We start from the raw sequence: 25784 nt of genomic DNA on the forward strand, positions 1-25784 counted from the left end.
TCTTCTGTAGGTCTATATTTCCTTGTCTACCCTTTAAGCTCTTTTTGTGCTTATTTTCTCAACATTTCCCCTCAATAACAATATATTAAAATTATAATTTTAATTTGCTCATATAACTGAAGTTTGTTATTACTTTTTTTTTTTTTTTTTTAATTTTTTTTTTCAACGTTTATTTGTTTTTGGGACAGAGAGAGACAGAGCATGAACGGGGGAGGGGCAGAGAGAGAGGGAGACACAGAATCGGAAACAGGTTCTAGGCTCTGAGCCATCAGCCCAGAGCCTGACGCGGGGCTCGAACTCACGGACCGCGAGATCGTGACCTGGCTGAAGTCGGACGCTTAACCGACTGCGCCACCCAGGCGCCCCTTGTTATTACTTTTAAAAAAATATTTATTTTTAAGAGAGAGAGAGAGAGACAGAGTGCAAGCAGGGGAGGGCCAGAGAGAGAGGGAGACACAGAATCTGAAGCAGGCTCCAGGCTCTGAGCTGTCAGCACAGAGACTGATGTGGGGCTCGAGCCCACAAGCCATGAGATCATGACCTGAACGGAAGTCGGACGCTTAACCAACTGAGCCACCCAGGCGCCCCAGTTATTACTTTTTAAATTTAGAAATCAAACATGAATTACTAAATTTCTTTTTAATCTTAAAATTCTATGAAAACTCTTACGTTTTCATCTTCCAGTCTGAAATTACAACCTTTTACTAAAATTATGTTTTGCTTGTCATGTTTTCCTGCTCTGTCTAGTTGATTATACTTACCAATTCTTATAATTTAAAATTTTTCTGAACTTTTTTCAAACAAACAATACAAATATAAACAAAAAATGTCAATACAGGTAAGACGGGATATCACTTTACAAAAAGGTTCATTGTTGAGTTCTCCACAGGGACCTAAACTCTTAATGAAATTATGAATTGGTGTAACCTTTGAAAAATAAAATTTAGAACTAAGTATGAAGACATATTATTTTGACATAGTAATGCCCGCTAAAAGAAAGCTAATTGAGGAGTTTCTGTATAAGGAATTAATATTATGTAAACTTTTAATATTTAAGGAACAACTATTTAAAAAATCTGAAACTTTGCCAAAGATTCAGTATACAAATGTTCTCTCTATTATTATTTATAATAGTGCAAAAATAGAAATAAAATATCCAAGAATATGAAAATTATTAACTGCAGTGTATAAATAATTGTATAACACTCAAAATGATTATTTCTGAAGAATATTTTATGAAGTGGGAAAAGTTTAAAACAAAATGCTTAGTTAAAAATGTTTAGTTCTGAAAATGACTAGAAATAAATGTTTAAGTTTTCTTAAGTTTTTATAATAAGCACACCTTATTTTTATAATCAGTGTATATATAATTAGTACTTTATTTTACATGTGCAGTGTATATAAATAGAAATAGTAATAAAAAAGGTGATCTCCAGGTATCTCTAATTTGTAGACAGATACTTTTGAGGATTTCTGTATCTGCAGTATGCTGCAGTTCATCTCTGTTGGTCACTACCCACATAAGTATTCTTTTAATTATTTTTTCAATCAGCTTTCATAGTATTTAGGAAAAGATTGCAGTGAACCTTCACTAAATAAATCATACAGAGACAAAATTTTGGGTTTGAAAGATTCGTAAAGTTCATTTAGTCCAAACCCTCTTCCTCTCTTTCAATTTCAGAACAATCAATCCACAGACACAAAGGACTTTTATATTAATAATAATGGGAAAAATAAATTCAACTCAATTCCTATAAAGTTGCACTAAAGCAAAAGAATAATAACAATATATTTGTAGAGTGGTTTGCATTCCACAAATCACTTTTACAAACATAATCTCATTTTTCCTTAAAATAGTCTATATGTATATACAGGAAAAATTGACGCTTAGAGGCTGAAAGGGCATGTTAGTGCCCCACTTAGGAAAACCAGTTCTGTCTCAGCACTAAATCCCTTTCTATTACACATCCTAATGTGATAGATAGATATGTGAACATCTATTTTAAAAGAGGCACAAAGAGGGGCGCCTGGGTGGCGCAGTCGGTTAAGCGTCCGACTTCAGCCAGGTCACGATCTCACGGTCCGTGAGTTCGAGCCCCGCATCAGGCTCTGGGCTGATGGCTAGGAGCCTGGAGCCTGTTTCCGATTCTGTGTCTCCCTCTCTCTCTGCCCCTCCCCCGTTCATGCTCTGTCTCTCTCTGTCCCCCCCCCCAAAAAAAAATAAATAAACGTTGAAAAAAAAATAAAAGAGGCACAAAGAGCTGATTTTAATTACATGTTTAATAGCAAATATTTGAGTTTTGCCCTAGAGGACATGAGTTCTGTTTGCAATTCTGTCATTGATTGTATGCTGAGCCATACTTTATATGTTTTGGGTCTATCCTAATGACCTCTGCCTGTTTGTTATGAGAGTGATGACATTATTTAATTAACCCTGTGGTTTCTCCCTTTGTGCACTTGGAGTAGGCTGAATAAGAAATTATAATGCTGGTTGCTATTTCCTGCCATATGACAGAAAGCTGACAACTATCAACAAGTACCCTTCCTGAAGGATGTGTAAACACAGGGCCAGAAAAAGTCAGATGAAGATTGAGGAAGGAAAGAATTCCTAATCCTCTTGAAAATTTTGTGAGAAAGGATATAGGTAGAACCTGTTTTTCAACTGTGTCCTCTCAATGAAATTCTGATTCCTAGACTAGCAAATAATAATGGATAGTGCTATAACTTGATTAAGGGGTTGGAAATGTATGATAAAAGATATTGCTCAGTTCAAGATCCAGCACCTCACAGCAAGCAGATTGGAAATGTTCACACTTGCTAATGTCAATAATTGCCAGTCTGGCCCTTTGGTAAATCTTGCGTCATTGCCCTCCCTCTACTCAAATTCTCCTCCTAGCTGTTCTGATATTCACTGAGACTACAGCCTCTCCAAGCAATTTACTACTGCCTTGCTATGTTTAATTAGTTATCGAATAACTGATTTTCTCCTATTTTAGTGGGACACTCCCTGGGACTCTTAATATATTTTAAATTATACTGAGATTTATTGTGAGCTAACAACTTCCTATTAGCATGCCATTTGCAAAGTTTGCTTCTAGTACCTACTCCCCCAACTCCAAAATGTCTTTTTACTTCTAGTATCCAAACTCCTTGGCAGGTAGTCTTCTTTTTTCTGTTCTGTCTCTTTTTTCCTAATATTTAGATTTTGTAATAATTTCCTTTATAATATCAATTATCTATATAATCAGATTTCTTAGGTTTCACACTAACAGCATGAGGAAAGAGATTTGGGATACAATTTATACAAGTTCAAATTCCTATTTCACAACCTACCTGATGTATGATATTGGACATATTATGTAATCTTCCTTTGCTTCCATTTTCTCACCTATGAATTGGAGTTATCATTGTGAGAATTAAATGAAAAACTAAATATAAAATTGTTTACACAGTTCCTGCTCATAGTAGATGCTCATTTCAAAGAATATTGAATTTGATTGTCATATTGGTATGGACTATATTGTCCTCAGAATATGACTTTGTTTGGAGATAGGGCCTTTAAGAGGTGATTAAGTTAAAATGAGGCCACTGGGGTTGGCCTTAATCCAATATGACTAATGTCTTTATAAGAAGAGGATATTAGGGGGCCACCTAGGTGGCTCAGTCAGTTAAGCATCTGACTCTTGGTTTCAGCTCAGGTCATGATCTCACAGTTTGTGAGATGGAGCCCTGCATTGGGCTACACTCTTGGACAGTACGGAGCCTGGTTGGGATTCTCTCTCTCCCTTTCTCTCTGCTCCTCCCCTGCTTGCATGCATGCTCTCTCTCTCTCTCTCTCTCTCTCTCTCTCTCAATAAATAAATAAATAAATAAACTTTAAGAAAAAAAAGAAAAGGAAATTCTGGACACACAGAAACACCAGAAATGTGCACACACAGAGGAAAGATCATTGAGAACACAGTAAGAAAGAAGTCATATGCAAGCCAAAGAGAAGCCAAACCTGCTGACACTTTGCTCTTGGACTTCCAGCCTCCAGAACTGTGAAAAAAGTAGTTTCTGTTGTTTAAGCCACCTGGTCTGTAGTACTTTGTTATGGCAGTCCTGGCAAACTAATACACATATAGCCACCATTTCAGAAGAATTAACCCTCACCATTTTCCTATTCCAATTCCTATTTAATTTTCTAATTAGTAATAGGGCAGTGATTAAAAGCATAATCTTAGATGTTAGATAGCCTTGAATTTGAAGACTGGGTTATCTACCTAAGTGACTATGAGTGAATTTCTCATATGTTTCAGAGTCTCAAATTTCCTTACCTGTAAAATGGAAACAACATCTGTCTCAGAGTTATAATAAGAATCAAATTAAAAGAGATGTTTGTAAATTTCATAGTACAGTGTTTGGCATATGGGTGCTAAATAACTGGTAGGACTGATTATCTTTATGTATGACAGACCATTTATACGTGTTTTGTCAATTTGGCTTCGTTTTCTCCAAGCCTGATCAGTTTAGCAAATCTCTGTGTGAAGTGCCATATATGTACATACTTTCTATAATTAGTTAATTTTTTGAAGATGTGGAAAATCAGCTATTAGCTTCATTGTTGGCTTGAATCAAAGATCACAATCCCTTGTAATACATTTTTAACATATATTCTAAAAATCCTTTCAGTATATTAGATTTGTTTAAATAATTTGATGATTTTGTTCCAAGGACCAAGCTTAGACAATCTTTCTTCCTTACAGACTTCATACTTGCCATTTTAGGAAGATAGTGTGGCTTATCAGAAACTCCTCTCAATGAAGTATTCTAATTTATAGTAGAATAAACAAAGCTCTCCTTTATTATTATCTGGACCAATTCTAAAGATCGCTACATTATTTTTAAGGTATATTTTATGGTCTGGTATCAATCCCTTTACCAAATGATTTATAGAATAGCACCTTATTGCTCTTTAAGTAATTAAGGATGGAATTTTCTTCCATATATATGTCATTGTGCTTCTCTCATCCAGTAAGATTTTCAGGCTATAATTGTCCTATCTTCTCACATACACATTACATTATTACATATATAATGCACTATCTTTTGCTCATTTCTATCCTTTGCTCACAGTTTGTGAGTTGGCATTACAATATCCTCTGTCCACAGTTTCCCACTCAATGAGATTGCAATTTCGTTAAAATTTTACTTGCTGTCATTTATTTAAATTAGTATTTACTGGGCACTTACTATGTACAAAACACTGTGCTACTACTGTGAAAGAACAAAGATATTTAAAATAATCCCAAAGATTCCAAAATCTCAGCCTTCTAATTATATATTTTTAGGCTTCTAATATTTGTTAGAAACATTTATATATTCTGACTTGGCTTTTCTTCCACTTCCCATTCCAATTTGTTGTCCCATCTGAAGGAATATCTACGCTGTCACCTCTTTTTAACTCAAGTAGGCCAATGAATTCCCTGTAGGGTCTTAAAGCAGAGTCTTTGTCAATCTGTTTTGTGTCCTTTTTTGTTCTCAGTTCTCCTCCAGCTTCAGAATAAAACCACCACCTAGTTTGCTAATATAGTATAGTGTTAGTGATGGGTGGTTTATGGGGTTTTCTTGTAAACATTACATCTCCTTTTGCTGAATCACTCTCATCAAAAGACCAAACCATCAATTGTTATAGGCTTACTTTCATTCGTTTGAAAATTAAGGATTTGTCAATAGACTTTCTGATGAAGGGAAGGAGGGCATCTAAATCCATTATTTTAGACAATAATGTTACTTCTCAAAGAGTTAAAGTAATCCTCTCCATCCACCCCTTCCCCCCCCCCTTTTTTTTGAAGGAAAGACAAGCATAAAAAAGAGGAAAGCATACTTTTGTGGGTCCAATTCTGGAGTCTCTATTCTATTCCATTGGTCTATGTGTCTGTTTTTTGTGCCAATACCATGCTGTCTTTATGATTACAGCTTTATAGTGGAGGCTAAAGTCTGGGATTGTGATGCCTCCCACTTTGGTCTTCTTCTTCAATATTACTTTGGCTATTCCTGGTCTTTGTGGTTCCATACAAATTTTAGGATTGCTTGTTCTAGCTTTGAGAAGAATGCTGGTGCAATTTTGATTGGGATTGCATTGAATGTGTAGATTGCTTTGGGTAGTATTGACATTTTAACAATATTTATTCTTCCAATCCACAAGCATGGAATGTTTTTCCATTTCTTTGTATCTTCTTCAATTTCCTTCATAAGCTTTCTATAGTTTTCAGCATACAGACCTTTTACATCTTTGGTTAGGTTTATTCCTAGGTAGTTTATGATTCTTGTTGCTGGGAGAACTGGATAGCAACATGCAGAAAAATGAAATTAGACCACTTTCTTACACCATTCACAAAAATAAACTCAAAATGGATGAAGGACCTGAATGTGAGACAGGAAACCATCAAAACCCTAGAGGAGAAAGCAGGAAAAAACCCCTCTGACCTCAGCCGCAGCAATTTCTTACTTGACACATCCCCAAAGTCAAGGGAATTAAAGGCAAAAATGAACTATTGGGACCTCATCAAGATAAAAAGCTTCTGCACTGCAAAGAAACAATCAACAAAACTAAAAGGCAACCAACGGAATGGGAAAAGATATTTGCAAATGACATATCAGACAAAGGGCTAGTATCCAAAATCTATAAAGAACTCACTAAACTCCACACCCGAAAAACAAATAATCCAGTGAAGAAATGGTCAGAAAACATGAATAGACACTTTTTTAAAGAAGACATTGAGATGGCCAACAGGCACATGGAAAGATGCTCAACATCACTCCTCATCAGGGAAATACAAGTCAAAACCACACTGAGATATCACCTCACGCCAGTCAGAGTGGCTAAAATGAACAAATCAGGAGACTATAGATGCTGGAGAGGATGTGGAGAAACGGGAACCCTCTTGCGCTGTTGGTGGGAATGCAAACTGGTGCAGCCGCTCTGGAAAACAGTGTGGAGCTTCCTCAAAAAATTAAAAATAGGTCTATCCTATGACCCAGCAGTAGCACTGCCAGGAATTTACCCAAGGGACACAGGAGTGCTGATGTGTAGGGGCACTTGCACCCCAATGTTTATAGCAGCACTTTCAACAATAGCCAAATTACGGAAACAGCCTAAATGTCCATCAACTGATGAATGGATAAAGAAGATGTGGTTTATATATACAATGGAATACTACTTGGCAATGAGAAAGAATGAAATATGGCCTTTTGTAGCAACATGGATGGAACAGGAGAGTGTTATGCTAAGTGAAATAAGTCATACAGAGAAAGACAGATACCATATGTTTTTACTCTTATGTGGATCCTGAGAAACTTAACAGAAGACCATGAAGGAGGGGAAGGAAAAAAAGAGAGAGAGAGAGGGAGCCAAACCATAAGAAACTCTTAAAAATTGAAAATAAACTGAGGGTTGATGGGGGTGGGGTGGGAGGGAGGGGAAAGTGGGTGATGGGTATTGAAGAGGGCACCTGTTGGGATGAGCACTGGGTATTGTATGGAAACCAATTTGACAATAAATTTCATATTAAAAAAAAAAAAGAGGAAAGCAAACTCTTTAGCCTTAATAGGCACCTGTTCTTGGAGGTGAAATGGGGCCAGGAAGAAAGAAGAAAAAAAAAATGGAAAAAGAGAGTAATGACAAAGGTACATATTGTTAAGAATACAATACAGAATTTGGAACCCTACCAAGATCTAGTTTTCACCAGACATGGCATTTGTTTCCACCCAAATTTTTACCCTTCCCAAATAGGATATAATTGGGTATCATCTCTTAAATCTTTTACTAACAACCATTAACAAACCAATTGTTCAAAACCCTTTAAGTGCCTCTTATGTGTGAAACATTGTGCTAGGTGCTAGACAAGATAGAAATCTATAATTCCATGCCTGCCTTCAAAAGTGTTACTGTCTAGCTGTGGCAATTGGGGGGTCTTTTAAAGGTTTCAAAAGGAGTAAAATACACATTAAGTACTGAAAAATTAAAAAGGAGAGGGTAAGCATTGAGCTGAGGATCTGAAAAGCTGAGGATCCTAAAAAATAGCTGTAAACTATCTCTGCTATTTCCTTGCTATGTGACCTTGGACAAATCATTTCTCTTTCAGGTCTTCCCTTTCACCCCATCCTCTTCCTTCACCAGGAAAAAAAAAAATCATCCTAGGAGATCTCAAAAATGTAAGACTATATGAGATGCTTACTAATGAGCTCTGTTGCTTGCCCAAATTGAAGTCTGTAGCTAGCTCTGGCCCCCTGAGTTGCCCTTCATTTTCACAGACGAAGAAATTGAGGTCTAAATTTTCCCCAATCCAGTATCAAGTCAGGGCTCAGAACCAAATATTCCCTACCTGATGCTTTTATTATATTTTTTAATCCTGCACCAAATAGTGTATCTTTCAAAATGATTATTGTGACTCATAAAGCTTAAAATTTCCTGACACGGTTTACTCAGAAGAAATCTTTTCTTTTTTTGTGTTTAAGTGTATATGTGAAAATGGGGGGGAAGGGTAATTTACGTATTAGAGGGAACAAGGTAAGCAATTGATTCCTTAGGGTCTGGAAGGCTATATATTCCAAGTCTACGGAAATACAATTCTCTCTGGCAGAGGTGACTTGTTAAGCAATTAGGCCAAGTAGCAGGACAGTGAGGGAAGCCCAATAGATACACCTGGAGAACTAGTAGAGGTGAAAACTGCAAAAACACTTGTCCAGTTCACAATATCTTCCAGGGTCAGACCTAGGAACACCCTTCCAGCAGCCTCGGACTCAAGGCGCCCAAGTTTGCACACTTCCACGCATTCTATTGATTCACACTTGCGTCCTTCAACAGGTAGCGCCAATTACAGCCCCCAAAACACGGCCCCCCAGCATACTGGCCAATCTCTCCGTCAATCAAACACTTCAACCACTTTTCTAAGTTCTCCCCTCCCCCTTTCATTGGCTTTTCCTTCGGCCTATCCCCCAGTTTCTTCCGCGCCTCGCGACCGCGGAGCTTGACTCTATGGAGCCTAGGATTGGAGCCGAGACTATTTGCTCCCTTTGACGTACCGTAACTCTCCGCCCCTTTCTCCAGCGCCGCGCGGCCTGAAGTGGAGGGGGCGGGGCAAACGAGGGGGCGTTCTAGGGGGCGGGGCTTGCATCCCACGGCGGGAGGGCGGAGCCTTCGTTGGAGCCTGCCTGCTTGGTTAGGACCTCGGAGAGCGCCGGGCGCCGCGACCAGAGGAACCGGAGAAGCGGCCACAGTCGGGAGGGACTGACGCCTGCTAGCCCGCCTCCCTCCGCACCTTCAGCTTCTCGGGCTGGCTGGCACCTAGTGGCGGCCGAGGAAGGTGCCTAAGTCTGGAGTCCGATAGTCATCCCTCTGGGACGCCGACGACGCCGTCCAGCCGCGGCTCCCTCACACCTGTGTGTGTGTTCATGAGCGTGAGCGCCCGCGCGCGAATTTCTGTGTGACGGTGTTTGAGTGTGCTCCGAATGGGCGCGCGAATGTCTGTGTGAGGGTGTTTGTGTGTGCTTGGTGCCTAGGCGCTCCGCCCGGGGAGGGACCGCGGGAACGGCGGCTCTGCGCGCCCAGCAGGCTAAGGCGGGACTCGGGCCGCAGCTGTAGCCGCCACTGCCTCACGTCCCCCAGGAGCCGCCGCGGTGCTGCGGGGAGAGCGGACAGGCGGGCGAGCGCGGCGGCGGCGGCTGCGGACAGAGGGGGGCGGGGGGTGGATGGAGCGGGGAGAAGAGGGAGGAGGGCTGGAGACGCTGGTGGCGGGGGGGGGGGGGGGTTGGAAGGGGAGGGCGGAGGGAGAAGCGGAGGCAGCCGGCGCCGCCGCTCACCCCTCCCGTCTGCTGTTGCCGTGGGTCACCCGCAGATGTTTTGGGGTCCGACTGTTGGGGGTGAGAAATGGAAAAAGGCCTCCCCTTCATTACCTACTGAGAAGAAGGGAGTGTTGAAGATGGTGAGGAAGAGTCCAGAAGGTGGTAGCAGAGTAAATACTCGCTATCCCACCGCCCAACCCCAGTATCGTTTTTCTGAAAATATTCTGAGCTGAATCTTTAAAAAGAAAGCCCGCCCTTAAGAGAGACAGACTCTTGGTCTGTTGGACTCCGGCTTGATTGTATAATAATAATGATGATATAATGCTAATGACGATGATGACACTGCCTTTTATTTTTACCCCAGTGCTGATAAAGCGTAGCTACAGCTGAGGATAAAGCACTTGAAAATTTGATGTATGAGGAGGGAATACTGTTGCCTTTAGAGTTGTATTTTATTATTTCTTTTAAAGGATGTTTTTTTTAGAATTAAAATTTGACAAGATGAAGCCTGGCGCGCGCTCTCTCTCTCTCTCTCTCTCTCTCTCTCTCTCTTTTTAATTCGTTTATAGCCAATGCTTGTAAAATGGGGACTGGCTACTGCCTTCACTAATATGAAAAGCTCAACACTTTTGCCCAGGTATAAGTCCATGCGTTAAGTCACCCTTTCCTTTGAATTTCTCAACAGTTTTTAAAATGAAGAAGTTTAATTTCCGAAAAGTTTTGGACGGCTTAACTGCCTCCTCCCCTGGCAGTGGTAGCAGCAGTGGCAGTAACAGCGGTGGTGGGGCTGGAAGTGGTTCCGTGCACCCAGGAGGGACTGCAGGGGTTCTCAAAGAGGAGATTCAGGAAACCCTGACTTCAGAGTATTTCCAGATTTGCAAGGTAAGTTTTGAATTGGCTTACAGCCTATTATTTCTTTATTTCACTGTTGTGAGGAAAGAATAATTAAAAACAAACAAACCAAACCAAACAAAAACACTCACTAGGGATCAGAAATTGTTGAGATGCCAGCATCAGGCAGTCCTGGGCAGACGACTCTATAGGTAGATGTTTGAATTAATAAAGATGTTCTAGGCATCGACTTCAGTATCAATTTAAAAAGCAATGGTAATTTAAAGTGGAAATAAGCAAACACAAAAAGTAGAATTTGCAATGTCAAGGCCCAAATTGTGGGCAAAATTTTTAATGTAATATTTATGTATAAGTAGTAAACTGAAGGAGAAAATAATCATTCTGGTTAATTCCATGTTGACATTCAGAGAAACTAATTGTTATTTTATTTCACTGTGCAGTATAAAATGATTAAAGCTATTAAAATGTTGCTAGAAGTAATAGCTAAGTGAATACATCCATTTAAAAAGATGTAACAGTATTGTTTTAAATTCATTGTTTAAAATTCTGTATGAAAACACCTCCAGATTCTTAAATTTTTAAACAAATCCATGGACTTAATACTTGTAAGAACTTAAAAATAGCCTGTGTTCTGGTTTAGTGAGGAAACATTTTGGGTAACTGTACTCTAATGTTCAAGTTCTAATGAATAAGCAAAATAGAGTTTCTGATGGGGAGCCATGAGAATTTTCAAAACAAACATTTTGTTACTATATAGATATTTATGTTTTCTGACATAAAGTAGTTTATAATTCTTACTGTTCTTTTTTCTTTTGGGAAGGTAGCTTAGGAATGTATTCTTGACCTCCATGTACAATTAAAAAAGCTACTAAGTCATTCATATAATACTGATGAATACAATTTTAAGATGTGTTTGAATACATTAGAACAAATCATAAATTTTTGAAATTACAGAAATTATTAAATGTTTTGGTACTTCAAAAGAATTTTTTGAAATTATTAAAATTATTTTTGTAGTAAATAACATATATAATGGGGTAAGTTTAAATTATTGTCTTATTTGCTATTCCTGGTAGGATCATTATAAAAACATTAAACCTGTATTTATTAAAATATTATATATTAATTTACATAAAAGTGAAATTATTTAGAATTAGATTAAAAGATATAATTCTACCCTATGAAGTTTATATGCATACAATTTTGTATACAAAGTTGTATATAATTTCGTTCTCAATTTGAAATAACAGATAAAGATGCCAGGGTGGCTCAGTTGGTTCAGCCTCCAAATTTGGCTCAGGTCGTGATCTCATGGTTGGTGGGTTCTGGCCTCGCTTCGGGCTTTGTGCTGATGGCTCAAAGCCTGCTTTGGATTCTTTGTCTCCCTCTCCCTCTGTCCCTTCCCTGCTCATGCTCTGTCTCTCTCTCAAATAAATATTAAAAGAAATAGTAGATATCTTGTCAGATTAGGGGCTTAATATTGGTCATGAAAGAAATATGGAAAAGGGTCTTACAGGCTTAAATTTGAACTGCTAGTTAGGGGAATATGCTATGATTATCTAATATTTGGTGTATTACTGTTTCCATTCCAAGATTCTGAAAAAATTTCCAAAATCTCTTAGGATAGTTTTGGTAAAGATAAAATAGTTATAGAAAAGGTAGACCTCTGAAACAGATTGGCAGGACTATTGAGGTTTTAAATCTGGTAGAGAAGGTTTTAAATTAAAAATTTCAGGGGAAATGGGTGAATGCAAGAGAGGAAAATGGGAGATATGTAGTTGTCTTCCTATTTAGTCAGACAGGAAATAGTCATGAGAAGTAGCAGAAGTTAAATATGCATTACTTCAAAAACATATGGCATGGTAGGAAGAACACTGGCCTAGGAATCAGATTGTACTTTATTTAAAGCTCTGTCGTTTGCCAGCCATGTAATCTTGGACAAGCCATTTATCTGCCTTGAGCCTTGATTTTCTCATCTGTGATATGGTAATAAGTATTTCTACTCTTCTGACTTAAGAGGGTTACTGGGAAGATCAAACAAGACAATTAGGTGAAGGTAATGTATAAATTTGGAAAAGGTGCTAAAATGTGTATTTTTGTATTCTTAAATTTTTGAAATCACCTTGTTCTTAGTGGAATGACTATAACCAGTAGGTTGTAATAATATAAGTACAAAATTATACTTTCAAAGAAATTAAGAGGATACATAGCTGTATAAGTGGAACACTAATAGTATTAAAGTGTTACTAAATGAGGAAAGTACTATGGCATCTTTGGATAGCAATATACTTAATTTTTAAAAGTGATTTTATGATTGTACTTTAGGTTACCTTGACTATAAGAAAATATATAAAAATGGATTAAGGAAATTCCAAAATTAGGACTGTTACTAAAGTGGGGACTTCATTTGGACTCACTGATGGAATGTGCAAAGAACATTCTATTCTGAGTACTAAGCAGTTGGCACCTTTTGGGTACTTGTAACTTTTCCACATGATCAAAACTAAAGTATAAATCTGTAATCTGCTCTTTTGAAAACCATCCTCATCTCTATTATCTGATCAGTCATCAAATCCTATCTATTCTATTTCCTCAGAATTTCTGAAATTTATTCCCTTTTCATCATCTTCAGTACCTGTTCATTCTATCATAGTTTCTTGGTTAGTCTCTTGAAATCACTTCCTACCTGATCTTCTTACCTCTAGTTTTACCCTGTTCCAATTGATTTTGTTATAATAATGGTTATTGCTGAACTGTAATGTTAATTATGTCATTTCCCTGCCAAAAAGTTTATGTTCGTTTCCCTAGAGCAATGATGCTCTACAAATAAAAGGCTAATGTCAGACCCAGTAAACAGCAGCTATTCAAACAAGTAAATATACCTTACTGGTATACATTTAAAAATAAATAATAATAATAAATTATACAGCTACTCAATAAAAATCGTGCATTTTATATTTGGTTTTTGTTGTATAATATTATCCCTGTCAGGTGTAGGACTTTTGATGGCCTTATAAAAGTAAAAGTATAAAGTTACACCTTTTATAATCAGTGACAAATGTATAAGAAGTTCAAAAACATAGAAATGGTAGAAGAAACTTAGGTTCAAGCTTATCAAAAAACAAGTTATACATTAGTTTAATGCAATCTAAGTTCAGTATGTATGCATTTGAATGCCCATGTTGTTCAGATATTTATGAACTACATGAAGTGCCTTTTCTGAACTTGAATTCTGTGAAACACAATTTGAAACTACTGCTCTATACAGTAAACGTCAAGGTGCCTAACTTGATCTATATCAGGTTGAGGTTCTTATTTACATTTCCATCCTCATTTCCTTGATTTCCTACACATACTGCATTCCCTGAAAGGACCATATTTTCTCATATTTCAATGCCTTTTCTCAATTTGTTGCTTCTGACTAGAATATCCTTTCCAGCTTTAATAAAATTGGAGAATTCCTAGTTACTTTTTATCTCATAGTTAAAATATCACCTCCATGAAACCCGCTCTGTCCACTACCTTCCTTTTTTACTGCCCAAGGCAGAATTAGTTTTTTTTTCCCCTTCTGTTTTTTTATAGCACCTGGAATATTCCTTTTGGTGTGAATTTAGCACCTTACTGTGATTAGAAAATTTATTTTTCTGTCACTATTGTTATATTGTCAACTCTATGAGAGGAAAATATATGTTTCCTTATCATTACTAGGCTGCTTACTACCTAGTAGGCCAGTGGTTCTTAACTCTGTGTAAAAGAAAGATTTCTAGCTCCACTCGTCTTAGAGAATCCATATCTAGGAATGGGGCCTAGACACTTGCATTTTTTGAAAAGACCCCACAGGAAATTCTGATACACAGTCAGTATTGAGAATGATTATAGTAGGCACCTGATATACTTCATGAATGAAACAGTATATACATGGTTGGTTGATTAAAGCAGAAAGTCATTAATAACGATATATGTCTTAAACATTTTATTTGAACTGAAAATGTATATACACCACTTTACAGGTCACTTGATGAATGAACAAGATTTTTTGTTGTTGAGCATTGGTTCTGTAATTGGAGTTCTGTGTGGGCTTTTCTTCCATAAACCATCCCAAAGTCATTATGTATAATTTTCAGTTTTAACTTATTTAAAGTAGAATAAGAACTTTTGGGGGGCACCAAAGTCGGTTGAACATCCGACTTCGGCTCAGGTCATGATCTCATGGCTTGTGAGTTCGAGCCCTGCATTGGGCTCTGTGCTGACAGCTCAGAGCCTGGAGGCTGCTTTGGATTCTGTGTCTCTCTCCCAATCTGCTCCTCCCTTGCTCATGCTCTGTCTCAAGAATAAAGTGGGTGATGGGTCTTGAGGAGGGCACTTGGGATGAACACTGGGTGTTGTATGGAAACCAATTTGTCAGTAAATTATATTTAAAAAAATAAATAAAAAATTAAAAAAAGGACTTTTTTTTTGCTTTTGAAGCAAAGTGTCAGGTCCTTCTAGATGATATATACATATCATCTGACACTTAGTTTATACACATGATGAATATATGGTTGGCCCTTGAACAACATGGGGGTTAAGGGTGTGGATCTCCCCATGATTGAATATCTGTATATATTCTACTCCCTGAAAACTTTACCTCCCCAAAACTTAACTACAAATAGTCTGTTGACCGGAAGGCTTACTGATAACATAAACAGTTGATTAATATGTAGTTTGTATGTTATATGTATTATATAATGTATATTTACAATAAAGTAAGCAGAAAAAAGAAAATGTTATTAAGAAAATCATAAGGAAGAGAAAACACATGTATAGTACTATGTATTTATGTAAAAAAATTCCAAGCATCACTGGATCCATGCAGTTCATACCCATGTTCAAGCGTCAACTGTATGTACACATATATATAGAGTATAGGTGAGTGTATATGCACACAATATATATGTGTGTATGTGTGTGTATATATAAAATCTATCTACCTATCATCTATCTTAATTCTTATAGTTAATTGTCCCACACCTAATTAGGCTGGGAGTAGGAAAGTGTGAGAATTTAAGCTAGAGTTTCAAGTATTCAGTGAATCATTAATGTCAATCCATGTTTTACAAAGAGGATGGAAAGTTTTTGTTAATCTAGTGAGTTTGTTACATTAAACTTAGCTTTATTTGTAGGGTCTCCCATTTGACCTTCATAACAGTCCTGTAAGGAAGACAAGAAAAGTGTAAATATTTTTATCTTACTGATAAGACATCTGAAGCCAGAGAATTTAAGTGGTATCCTTAGGTCTCCAAGTTGGTAGGAGGCATAGCTAAGTTTAATGCTCTATTCTTCCATTATTAAATCTAGTATTTTTTCTGTTTTATCTTTCTAACTTATTAGAAAAGACAACATGATTAATTTCTTGGGAAACATAGAGATTTTGAGAAAATAGACTATTCTATTGACTCCCCTTCAAAATACATCCTAAATCTGATTACGTGTCTTCACTTCTACCACATCTTTTGCCTGGACTACTACTCAATAGCTTTCTAGGTATTTTCTCTGTTCTCACTGAGGCTCCACTTTCATAATAAGCAGTAGAATCCTTTTAAAATTTAAATCATATTATGCCATTCCTGCTCAAAACTCTCCAATGGCTTTTTATTTCTCTTAAAAATAAAAACAAAAATCTCATTAATGTCTTATAGAGATCTAAATGATCTGGCCCTGACAAGATATCATTTTCCTTTTTTTTTAAAAATGTTTTATTTATTTTTGAGACAGAGCATAAGCAGGAGAGAGGCAGAGAGAGCGAGCGAAACACAGAATCTGAAGCAGGCTCCAGGCTCTGAGCTGTCAGCACAGAGCCTGATGCAGGGCTTGAACTCATAAGCCGCAAGATCATGACCTGAGCCCAAGTCGGATGCTTAATCAACTGAGCCACCCAGGTGCCCCCAAGATATCATTTTCAACTCTACTTCATGTTACTTACTCTGCATCAGTTACATTGGTTTTCCTATTGTTTCTCCGACACAATTCCTACCTTGAGGCTTTTTCATTTGCTTTTCTTTTCCATGGAACACTTTCCTCCCTAATAATTATATTACATATTCCCTTTAATTTATTTAGTTCTAAGTTAACTAATTGTTAACTTCTCAGAGAGATCTTCATTGACTGCTGCTCACTCCCTCCCTGACTTTATCCTGATTACTTTTTCTTGATAACACAATTACCTGTCATTAAATTATATATTATTTGCTTGTTGTCTGCTTCTCCTATCATAATTTAACTACATGGGGGCAGGGCTTTATTATGTTCACAACTATCTTACCAATTCATAGAACTGTGCCTGCCATACACAAGGTAAATATTTGTTGAATGAATAAATGAGAGCAGGAAAGGTAATAGAAAGGTGTATTAAGAGCAAACTAGGTATTATTTTGAACAGCTTCTTGGAAAAGGCTTTTATGGAAGACAAGGAAATTATTCAGTGAAAGAGTGACACCATTTTAGGAATATAGTATATAATTTTCAAAAAGACCTGGAAAAAGAAGATTGTAGAAATATTCAATTAAATTTCAGTTTTTATTGGAGTGCCTGGGTGGCTCAGTTGGTTAAGCATCCAACTTTAGTTCAGGTCATTATTTCGTGGTTCATGAGTTCGAGTCCTGCATCGGGCTCTGCGGTGACAGATTTGGGTTCTGTGTCTCCCTCTCTCTCAGTCCTTCCTCCGCTCATGCTCTGTGTTTCTCTCTCTCTCTCAAAAATAAATAAACATTAAACAAAACTTTTAAAAAATTAAATAAATTTCAGTTTTTATTGAGAAAGATATAAGGGACATTTTATTCCTAAATCTTTTTAAGGGAACAATTCAGAAGTACTGGATTGACAGTGACAAACGCATGGGATGATCTAGACCTAACTAACAAAACAGACAAAAAGAAATATATCACTAGAACAAGATGGCATAATTCCTAAAGTTTTGAATAAACTCTTAAATTAGCCAACTTATAATTCATTAACATTTATAAGCTGTTTTTATAAATGGTCATAGTGTCAGAGCCAACATGTAGATAACTAGTGTAACTACTGCAAGGAAATGAGTTTGTAATCATGATCCTTATACCAGATATAACATAAGATATTCCCAGATACATAGGTATAAAATCAGAAACATGTGGTCTGTGGAGAATTAGGCTTTCCAGGACCCAGGAAAGCTGAAGGAGGTCAAGTGCGTAGGTTTTCCTGATTATTATCTCTTCTTCAGGTTTCCCATTGTCTCCACATTATTCTAATTTCACATGTCTTGAGAGGTTTTGTAACTGGGTTTGGTGCAAGTCCGTGATCACAGTTCTACATATTTGCAATTTTCATTCATTAAAATATTCCCTGAGATGTGCGGACCTGTCTCATTCTGTGCTGTAACTAGTATTATAAAAGATAGTACAGTTGACATAGCAGGATAACTTATTATGGATAAAGCATCTGACAATGACTTCATGCTCCTGTCGCCAAAATGGACAGGTTGAGGGTGGGCATCTTTAAGAATAGGAATGGAGGTAAACCAGAAGACTTAAGCTACCTTGTTAGGGTTGAGATGGTAACACATTTAAGAACCAAATGCGTTAAAATTAATTTTTTTAAGAATCAGCAACAAGGGTACGTGGGTGGCTCAGTTTGTTGAATGTCAGGTGCTTGGTTTCGGCTCAGGTCATGATCTTGTGGTTTCACAGGTTCAAGCCCCATGTTGCACTCTGTGCTGGCAGCATGGAGCCTGCTTGGGATTTTCTCCCTCTCCCTCTCCCTCTTTCTCTGCCCCTCCCCTAGTTGTGCTGTCTCCGTCTCTTTCAAAAAATAAATAAACTTAAAAAAAAAAGAATCAGAAACAAAAGCCAGGTTGTTCTGTTACTCTAGGCTCTCTACTTTGTTTATCCTAAAAGCATAAGGGTGTGGGTACAGGCTCATGTAAGGGATTATAGACTTGTAGGAAGTATGTTTATAAACTTTTAAAGTTACCATAGAGAGCAATCACATTTTCTTACAAAAAGTCTTTTGGTGCTAGTATATTGTCAGCAAATTGGATTTTTATCTCATTTAGTATGGCAGTTCTTATCTTAAAAACAATTAGTGCTCTTAATAGTGAAAAACAACTTTTCCTCTAGCTACCACAGTCAGACAAGAAAAAGAAATGAAAGGCATCCAAATTGGTAAGGAAGAAGTAAAACTGTCACTATTGCAGATGACATTATACTATATATAGAAAACTTGAAAGACTCCACCACAAAAACTACTAGAACTGATAAATGAATTCAGTAAAATTGCAGGACACAAAATTAATATACAGAAATCTATTGTGTTCCTATACACTGATAATGAAGTAGCAGAAAGAGAAATTAATCCTATTTACAATTACATCAAGAGTAAAATACCTGGGAATAAACAACTAGGAATTGAAAGATCTATACTCCAAAAACTAGAAAACACTAATGAAAGAAATTGAAGATGACACAGACAAATGGAAAGATATTCCATGCTCATGGATTGGAAGAACCAGTATTGTTAAAGTGCCCATAATACTCAAAGTAATCTATAGATCATTAGATTAGCAATCCCTATCAAAATATCAACAGCATTTTTCACAAAACTAGAACAAATAATACTAAAGCTTATATGGAACCACAAAAGACCCTAAATAGCAAAACTTATCTTGAGACAGAAAAACAAAACTAGAGTTATTGCAATCCCAATTTCAAGATATATTACAAAACTCCATTAATCAAAACAGTATAACTGGCACAAAAATAGACACAGAGATGAGACAGAATAGAAAACCCAGAAATAAACCCACACATACATGGTCAATTAATCTGTGAGAGAGCAGGCAAGAACATACAAAGACAGTCTCTTCAAGAAATGGTGCTGAGAAAACTGGGCATCTACATGCAAAAGAATGAAACTGGACTACTTTCTAATACCATACACAAAAGCAAGGGAAACAAAAGCAAAATTAGACTAGTGGGACTACACCAAAATAAAAAGCTTTTGCACAGTGAAGGAAACTATAAATAAAATGACAAGACAACCTACTGAATGGGACAAGATATTTGCAACTCATATATCTGATAAGGGTTAATTTCCAAAACATAAAAAGGACTTCTACAACTCAACACCAAAGAACCAAATAAACTGATTGAAAATGCGCAGAGGACCTGAATGACATTTTTCCAGAAAAGACTTACAAATGGCCAACAGACACATGAAAAGATGTTCAGCATCACTAATCATCAGGGAAATGCAAATCAGAACCACAATGTGATACCACCTTACACTTGTCAGAATGGCAAGAATCAAAAAGACAAGAAATAACAAGTGTTGGCAAAGATGTGGAGAACAAGGAACCCTTGTGTGCTGGGTTGATGGGAATGTAAATTGGTGAAGCTGCTGTGGAAAATAGTATGGAGGTTCCTCAAAAAATTAAAAATAGAAATACCGTATGATCTAGTGATTTAACCACTGGATATTTATGTAGAGAAAACAAAAAGACTATTTTGAAAAGATATATGCACTGCTATGTTTTTTGCATTATTTATACTAGCCAAATTATGGAAGGAACCTAGGTGTTCATCAGTAGATGAAGATGTGGCATACACACACACACACACACATATGTATATGTATATATACAAAATAAAATATTACTCAGCCATAAAAAAAATGGGATCTTGCCATTTGCAACAACATGGATGGACATAGAAGGTATAATGCTAAGTGAAGTAAACCAGGCAGAGAAAGACAGATGCTATATGATTTTACTTATGTATGGAATTTAAGAAATAAACTAAGAAAAAGACAAAAGAAAAACAGACTTTAAAATACAGAGAACAAACTGGAAGTTGCCAGAAGGGAGGTTGGTAAGGGGATGGGTGAAATAGAGGGGATTAAGAATACATTTACTGTGAATGTATGAGAAAACTGGGCATCTACATGCAATGTAGAGCACTGAATAATGTATGGAATTGATGAATCATATTGTACACCTGAAACGAACATAATACTGTGTTAATTATACTTCAGTTAAAAATATATATATATTTAAAAAAAATAGTGCTGTCATACTTTGTGTATATTTCAATATTGAACTAATTTAAAAACTTACATAATTTCCAAGTTTGTTTATCTGTAGGATTATCACCAATGATTAAATCAAATTCCTATTTCTTGAAGTTTAGCGCATTTCTGTAGACCCCCTTCTGCCTTCACCTGAAGATTGCCTACAAAAAAATCATAGGATTAATTAAGTTCCGTAGTTTACTTTCAGTAATAGAATGATTGTATTGCTTTCCTATATTATAGTTCTATAAATAATTTACATATTAATTTGACAGCAGTAACTTTGTATTCATTAGAAGTTTCAAATAGAAGCCCTGTTTTAAGTTTTAAATTGAGTTTTTGTTGTATTAGAGAAAACTGAATTTTTTGTTTCTACTTGTCAAAATAATGATCTTTATAAAAGAATTCGGTTATAGCTGCTGTGCTCTTCTTTTTAATTAAAAAAAAGATAAATTTAAACATCTTTTTAATATTTAAAAGGCTAATCTGTTAATGTGTATAATACACTGGGAAATCATTCCTAACTTTCTAAGTAATGCTAAAATTTATTGATAAGGAATGTTAGAAAATCAATGATTAAATTTGATAAAGCTAAAAATAGAAAGCATATTTAAAGGATTTGGGGAAAGTAGTTGTAAAGAATAGACTGCAAGACCTCCAGAAAATACATAAAGGCCCACTGCGATATCTTTATAGAGGTTTGGTTAAATGGAATATTCATAGTTACTGAAGGAATATAAGAAGATATTTTAACAAGTTTATTGCTCAAATAATATTTATTGTACCATGTAAAATGATTAGTACATAAACCAGTCTCACCTAACTAACTATAATAAGAGTGAAATGATATCTTTTGGTTGATTAATCAACAAAATCAGTTAATGATATTTTCTGGGCCTATGTAAGATATTAGAAAGAAGAGTATGATTTTAGTTCTAGGAGGCCTAAAATTACCAGTTGATAATATATAGAATTATTTTGAATATAGTTATATATAATCAATATAGTGAATTTGAATACAAATATAATTAATGTTTTAATTCTAGGTATCTTATAATTGGATTACATGTATCCAGTAAGTATTTCTTGGGTTGAAAATAGCATAAAAACATCATCATATTAGAATATGTACATTTCATTATAAATAAAATTGACCATTATGTAATGGTGGTTTTAGATGTAGATTTGGTACCTGGATTCAAAAGGTAAGGATTTGTAGCTAGAGAACACCGTTACTTTTTAAAATTTTTTCTGTTTTGCCAACCATTTGTACATTTCAGTAACATTAAAAACTGTACACAATAAATGTACACAATAAAAATGTGTTGTGTACATGTACACAATAAAATTAGACTGTCAAGAAATTAATTGGATTGCTTAATGTTTATTCTAATTTATTTATTATAAATTGACTAAACACCTGTCTATAAATCTGCAAACCAAAAAAGTTTGAAAATCATTAGTAGTATAATCAATTGAGAAGTTAGATTGAATCTGAGGGAAATGCTTACAGTTTGTAAACATCTGAGAAGATGAGAAATGTAAACCTAAAAAAGAAGACATAGGAGAGGTAAGCAGAATAAGAGGAAAGCTCAAGAGTAGAGGTAAATAATCTGATGCTTTCTTTACAAAGAATATTAAGAAAGAAATTCAAGAAAGTCTCAGCATTGCAAAGATGTCAAGGATGATGAAAACAAAGCAAAGAAATTAAAAACAAACCAGAACTGAGAGAGCCCATTTAGACCAGGAGGAACTTGATTAGGGTAATATATTTTCAGTAAGATCATGGATAAAATTAAGGTCACAGTATAATAGGGAATAGAGTTGATAGATTCAGTACTATAAGAGTAGGCGTATAAGGAGAAAAGTGGTAGGAAAGTAGCAGTGATGGTAGATACTGATATCATTTTAGTATATTGTAGTGGAGATAATGAAGTGGAGCCATAGAAAAGAAGTTGAGGCTACCAGAAAGGGAAAGGTTGAATGGGGAATAGAGGAAAGATTTTCCCTTTAAAATAGTAAGGGTCTCTGATCTGGAAATTTTTTCTTTAATTGAGGAGTAAATTTTTTTCTTTACTTGATTCGTATTTCATTTGAATTCTCAGCAAACTGCTTTAATCTCCTCTCAAGTAAATAAAAATATGAGATTCTACTAGAATATTGCATGAGTTTCCAATTTCTGATGCAACAAATTATCAAAGACTTAGCAGCTTAAAGCAACACAAATTTATTAGCTTATAGTTCTGGAGGTCAGAAGTCTGAAATGGCTGTCACTGAGCTAAAATCAAGGTGTTGGTAGCATTGCATCCCTTTCTGGAGGTTCTTGGAGAGTGTTTTTCTTCCTTTCTGGCTTTGATAGGCTGGTTGCAATTCCTTCTGTCTTCTTCCCAACATTGGCTAATTGAATCTTTCTCACATTGCGTCACTATGACACTAACTTTCCTGCTTCCCTCTTCCACATTTAAAGACCTTTATGATTACATTGGGCCCGCTAGGATAATCCAGGTTTATTCCCCCTTTTCAAGCTCTACTGATTAGCAATGTTCATTGCATCTGCAACCTTGATTCCTGCTTGCTGTAAAATCTACATATTCACAGATCCTTTAGGGAGCCACTATTCTGCCTGCCATAAAGATGTTCATTACCTTCACCTATCTGTTTTACTTTTAGTTACTTTATGGAAAATAAAAAGAACAGAGAGAATAATATAATAAACTCCTACTTTCAATATTTATCAATTTTGCAAATCTTAATCTCTCATTTCATTGTTTTAATGCAAATCTCAGACATTATACCATTTCATCTGTAAAAAGTTTTGAGATAAGAACTTTCCCCCTTCTCCTTTTCAGAAATATAAACTTTCCCCCTTCTTCTCTTAAAAAAATCTCTAGCACCATTATCACTTCTAAAAACATTAACAATTTCTTTATACACTCTAATATGCAGTTAATGTTTACATTTCTTCAATTGTTCCATAATTTATTTTTGTAATTGATTTGTTTGGATTGGGAACCAAACAAGGTTCACACTGCATTTTCATCTGGCTTTAAGTTATCTTTAATTCAAATTGTGTAAAGTCACAGAGTTTTGTTTTGTTTTGTTTTAAAGATCAGGTATCCTATGCTTTTGTGTATGTTGCTGAAAACAAAGCCTGTTTCCTTTCTGAACTGTTAGACTATATGTGAGGAAGTGTGTGGGTTGTTCAGAGTACCACAAGTTGAAAAATAGACTTTAGATTTTTAAAATTTGTTTTCTAGAGATGGGCATATCTTTTAAAGAATTGGAGAAAGAATATTTTTAAATTAGCCTAACTAAGCTACTCCTACTTCATGATGCCATTGTGGGGGTAGATTTTCCTTAGAATATTAGAAAAGAGGAAAATATAAAAGACATAGAAGATGTGAAAATTAGGGGTGCCTGGGTGGCTCAGTCAGTTAAGTGTCCAATTCTTGGTTTTGGATCAGGTCATGATGTCACAGTTTTATGGGTTCAAGCCCCCCGTTGGGCTCTCTGTGGCAGCACAGAGCTTGCTTGGTATCTTCTCTCTCTCTCTCTCTCTCTTTCTCTCCCCCTGCCCCACTTGCACTGTCTGTCTCTCTTAAAATAAATAAATTAAAAAAAAGAAAATGTGAAAATTAATAAGACTGGAGTTGATTCTTTTGGTTGTACTGAATGGTATTAACTTTTATCTATTACATAAGTTATTGGAGGTATTAGGATGGGATCCAGTTTTCACATATCTGTTCTTTTAACTGAATATTTAAAGTAGATTAGTCAACTCTATTTTTTCTCTTACTTAGATTTCTTCTAGGTTATAGGATATCCAAGGCCTAGGTTAATAGGCTAAATATACCTGAAGAACTGGATTGGAGGGCAATAAGGAGAGGATCAGAATACTGATGAGGAACATACTTTGATTTATTGAGAGTTCCATTTATAAATAATCTGAACATTTTTATTGATTACTTATATAATTCAGAAGGTTCCTTACTCTGATTCTCTTCCATCCTTAGATAGTTTATTGGATCTTTCTTTGCTTTTTCTAGTTCTATCTTAACCAAAATTTCTTTGCTATTTGAGATAATATTCAATACTTTTCTGTTTTGATAGTTATTCAGCATAGATATTAGGTGAATTAATTTACTTATGTATATTACTATGTACTTATTATTTTTTGAAGGCCTATTTTATATATAACTCTATACTATGCACTTTGTAATTGGGCCATCAGTTTTTGAATTTACAATGCCAGCACACACTAAATGAACCATTTATATTTTTATGTGATTTGATTTGCATAAAATGTATTTAATTCATTTTTTGTAACTTTTATGAAAGTTCTTTGCTCCTTTTCCCTTTCCTTCCTCTTTGCCTTGTGTTTCTATTTTTTAAAAATCATTTTGTAGTATATTTGCTGTCTTTGCTTTGTTTATCTTTGTCCTTTGTTTATCTTAATTTCTCTTTATATTCTCTTGGCTAAAAGCTCTTTTATTCTAAAATGAAAGAAGCTGGAAGACATTTAAAACATATTTCTTTTGCCACATTTTATCCTCCTAACAAGTCTAATACTCTTATTGGTACTATTAATATATCAAAATAGTTCTTTAAGTCACCATTTCTCTTACCAACTTTTCTTTAAAAGGATTGAAAAGTGTTTAATCTTGATCTGTTCGGTATAATCTTCAATGAATTACCTTCAAATCATGCTTTCTTATTCTTTGATAACTAATTTAATTTCTGCCTTCATACAAAGCAGGATTATACAGTTACCATAAAAAATTTATTTAATTGTAACACTTTCATAATGCCCATATATTTTATTCTGAAGAGAGCTATAAGATTAAAAACTTGGAGCAAAAGATAAATGTTAAGAGGATACAGTCTAAAAGTTGAACACTTGAGAGTTGATAGCTGAAAACAAAGTGGGGAAGAACAAGGAAGGAAGAATTTGAGGTATAATTTATGCATAATAAAATTCACAGGTTTTAAATACTCAGTTTAGTGAGTTTTGAAAGTTATGTATATCC

At 35.7% G+C, this 25784-nt stretch overlaps 1 protein-coding gene across 9 annotated transcripts in view; it reads left to right on the plus strand.

Annotated features, from left to right (window-relative positions):
* Window positions 1–9177: 9177 nt before the first annotated feature.
* Window positions 9178–25784, plus strand: part of STXBP5L (syntaxin binding protein 5L) — a 377555-nt gene continuing 360948 nt past the window's right edge. For 6 of the 9 annotated variants that reach the window (XM_045502187.1, XM_045502190.1, XM_045502182.1 and 3 more), the window contains exons 1-2: window positions 9178–9423; window positions 10511–10707. In XM_045502187.1, coding sequence (XP_045358143.1) covers window positions 10519–10707 — 189 coding nt within the window. In that variant the 5' untranslated portion in view covers window positions 9178–9423; window positions 10511–10518. Of the gene's footprint in view, window positions 9428–9837; window positions 9966–10510; window positions 10708–25784 lie in introns of those variants that run through there. The other 3 variants (XM_045502185.1, XM_045502183.1, XM_045502186.1) reach the window with 3 other exon arrangements.

Source organism: Leopardus geoffroyi, chromosome C2 (assembly GCF_018350155.1).
Source record: "Leopardus geoffroyi isolate Oge1 chromosome C2, O.geoffroyi_Oge1_pat1.0, whole genome shotgun sequence".
Classification (NCBI taxonomy): domain Eukaryota; kingdom Metazoa; phylum Chordata; class Mammalia; order Carnivora; family Felidae; genus Leopardus; species Leopardus geoffroyi.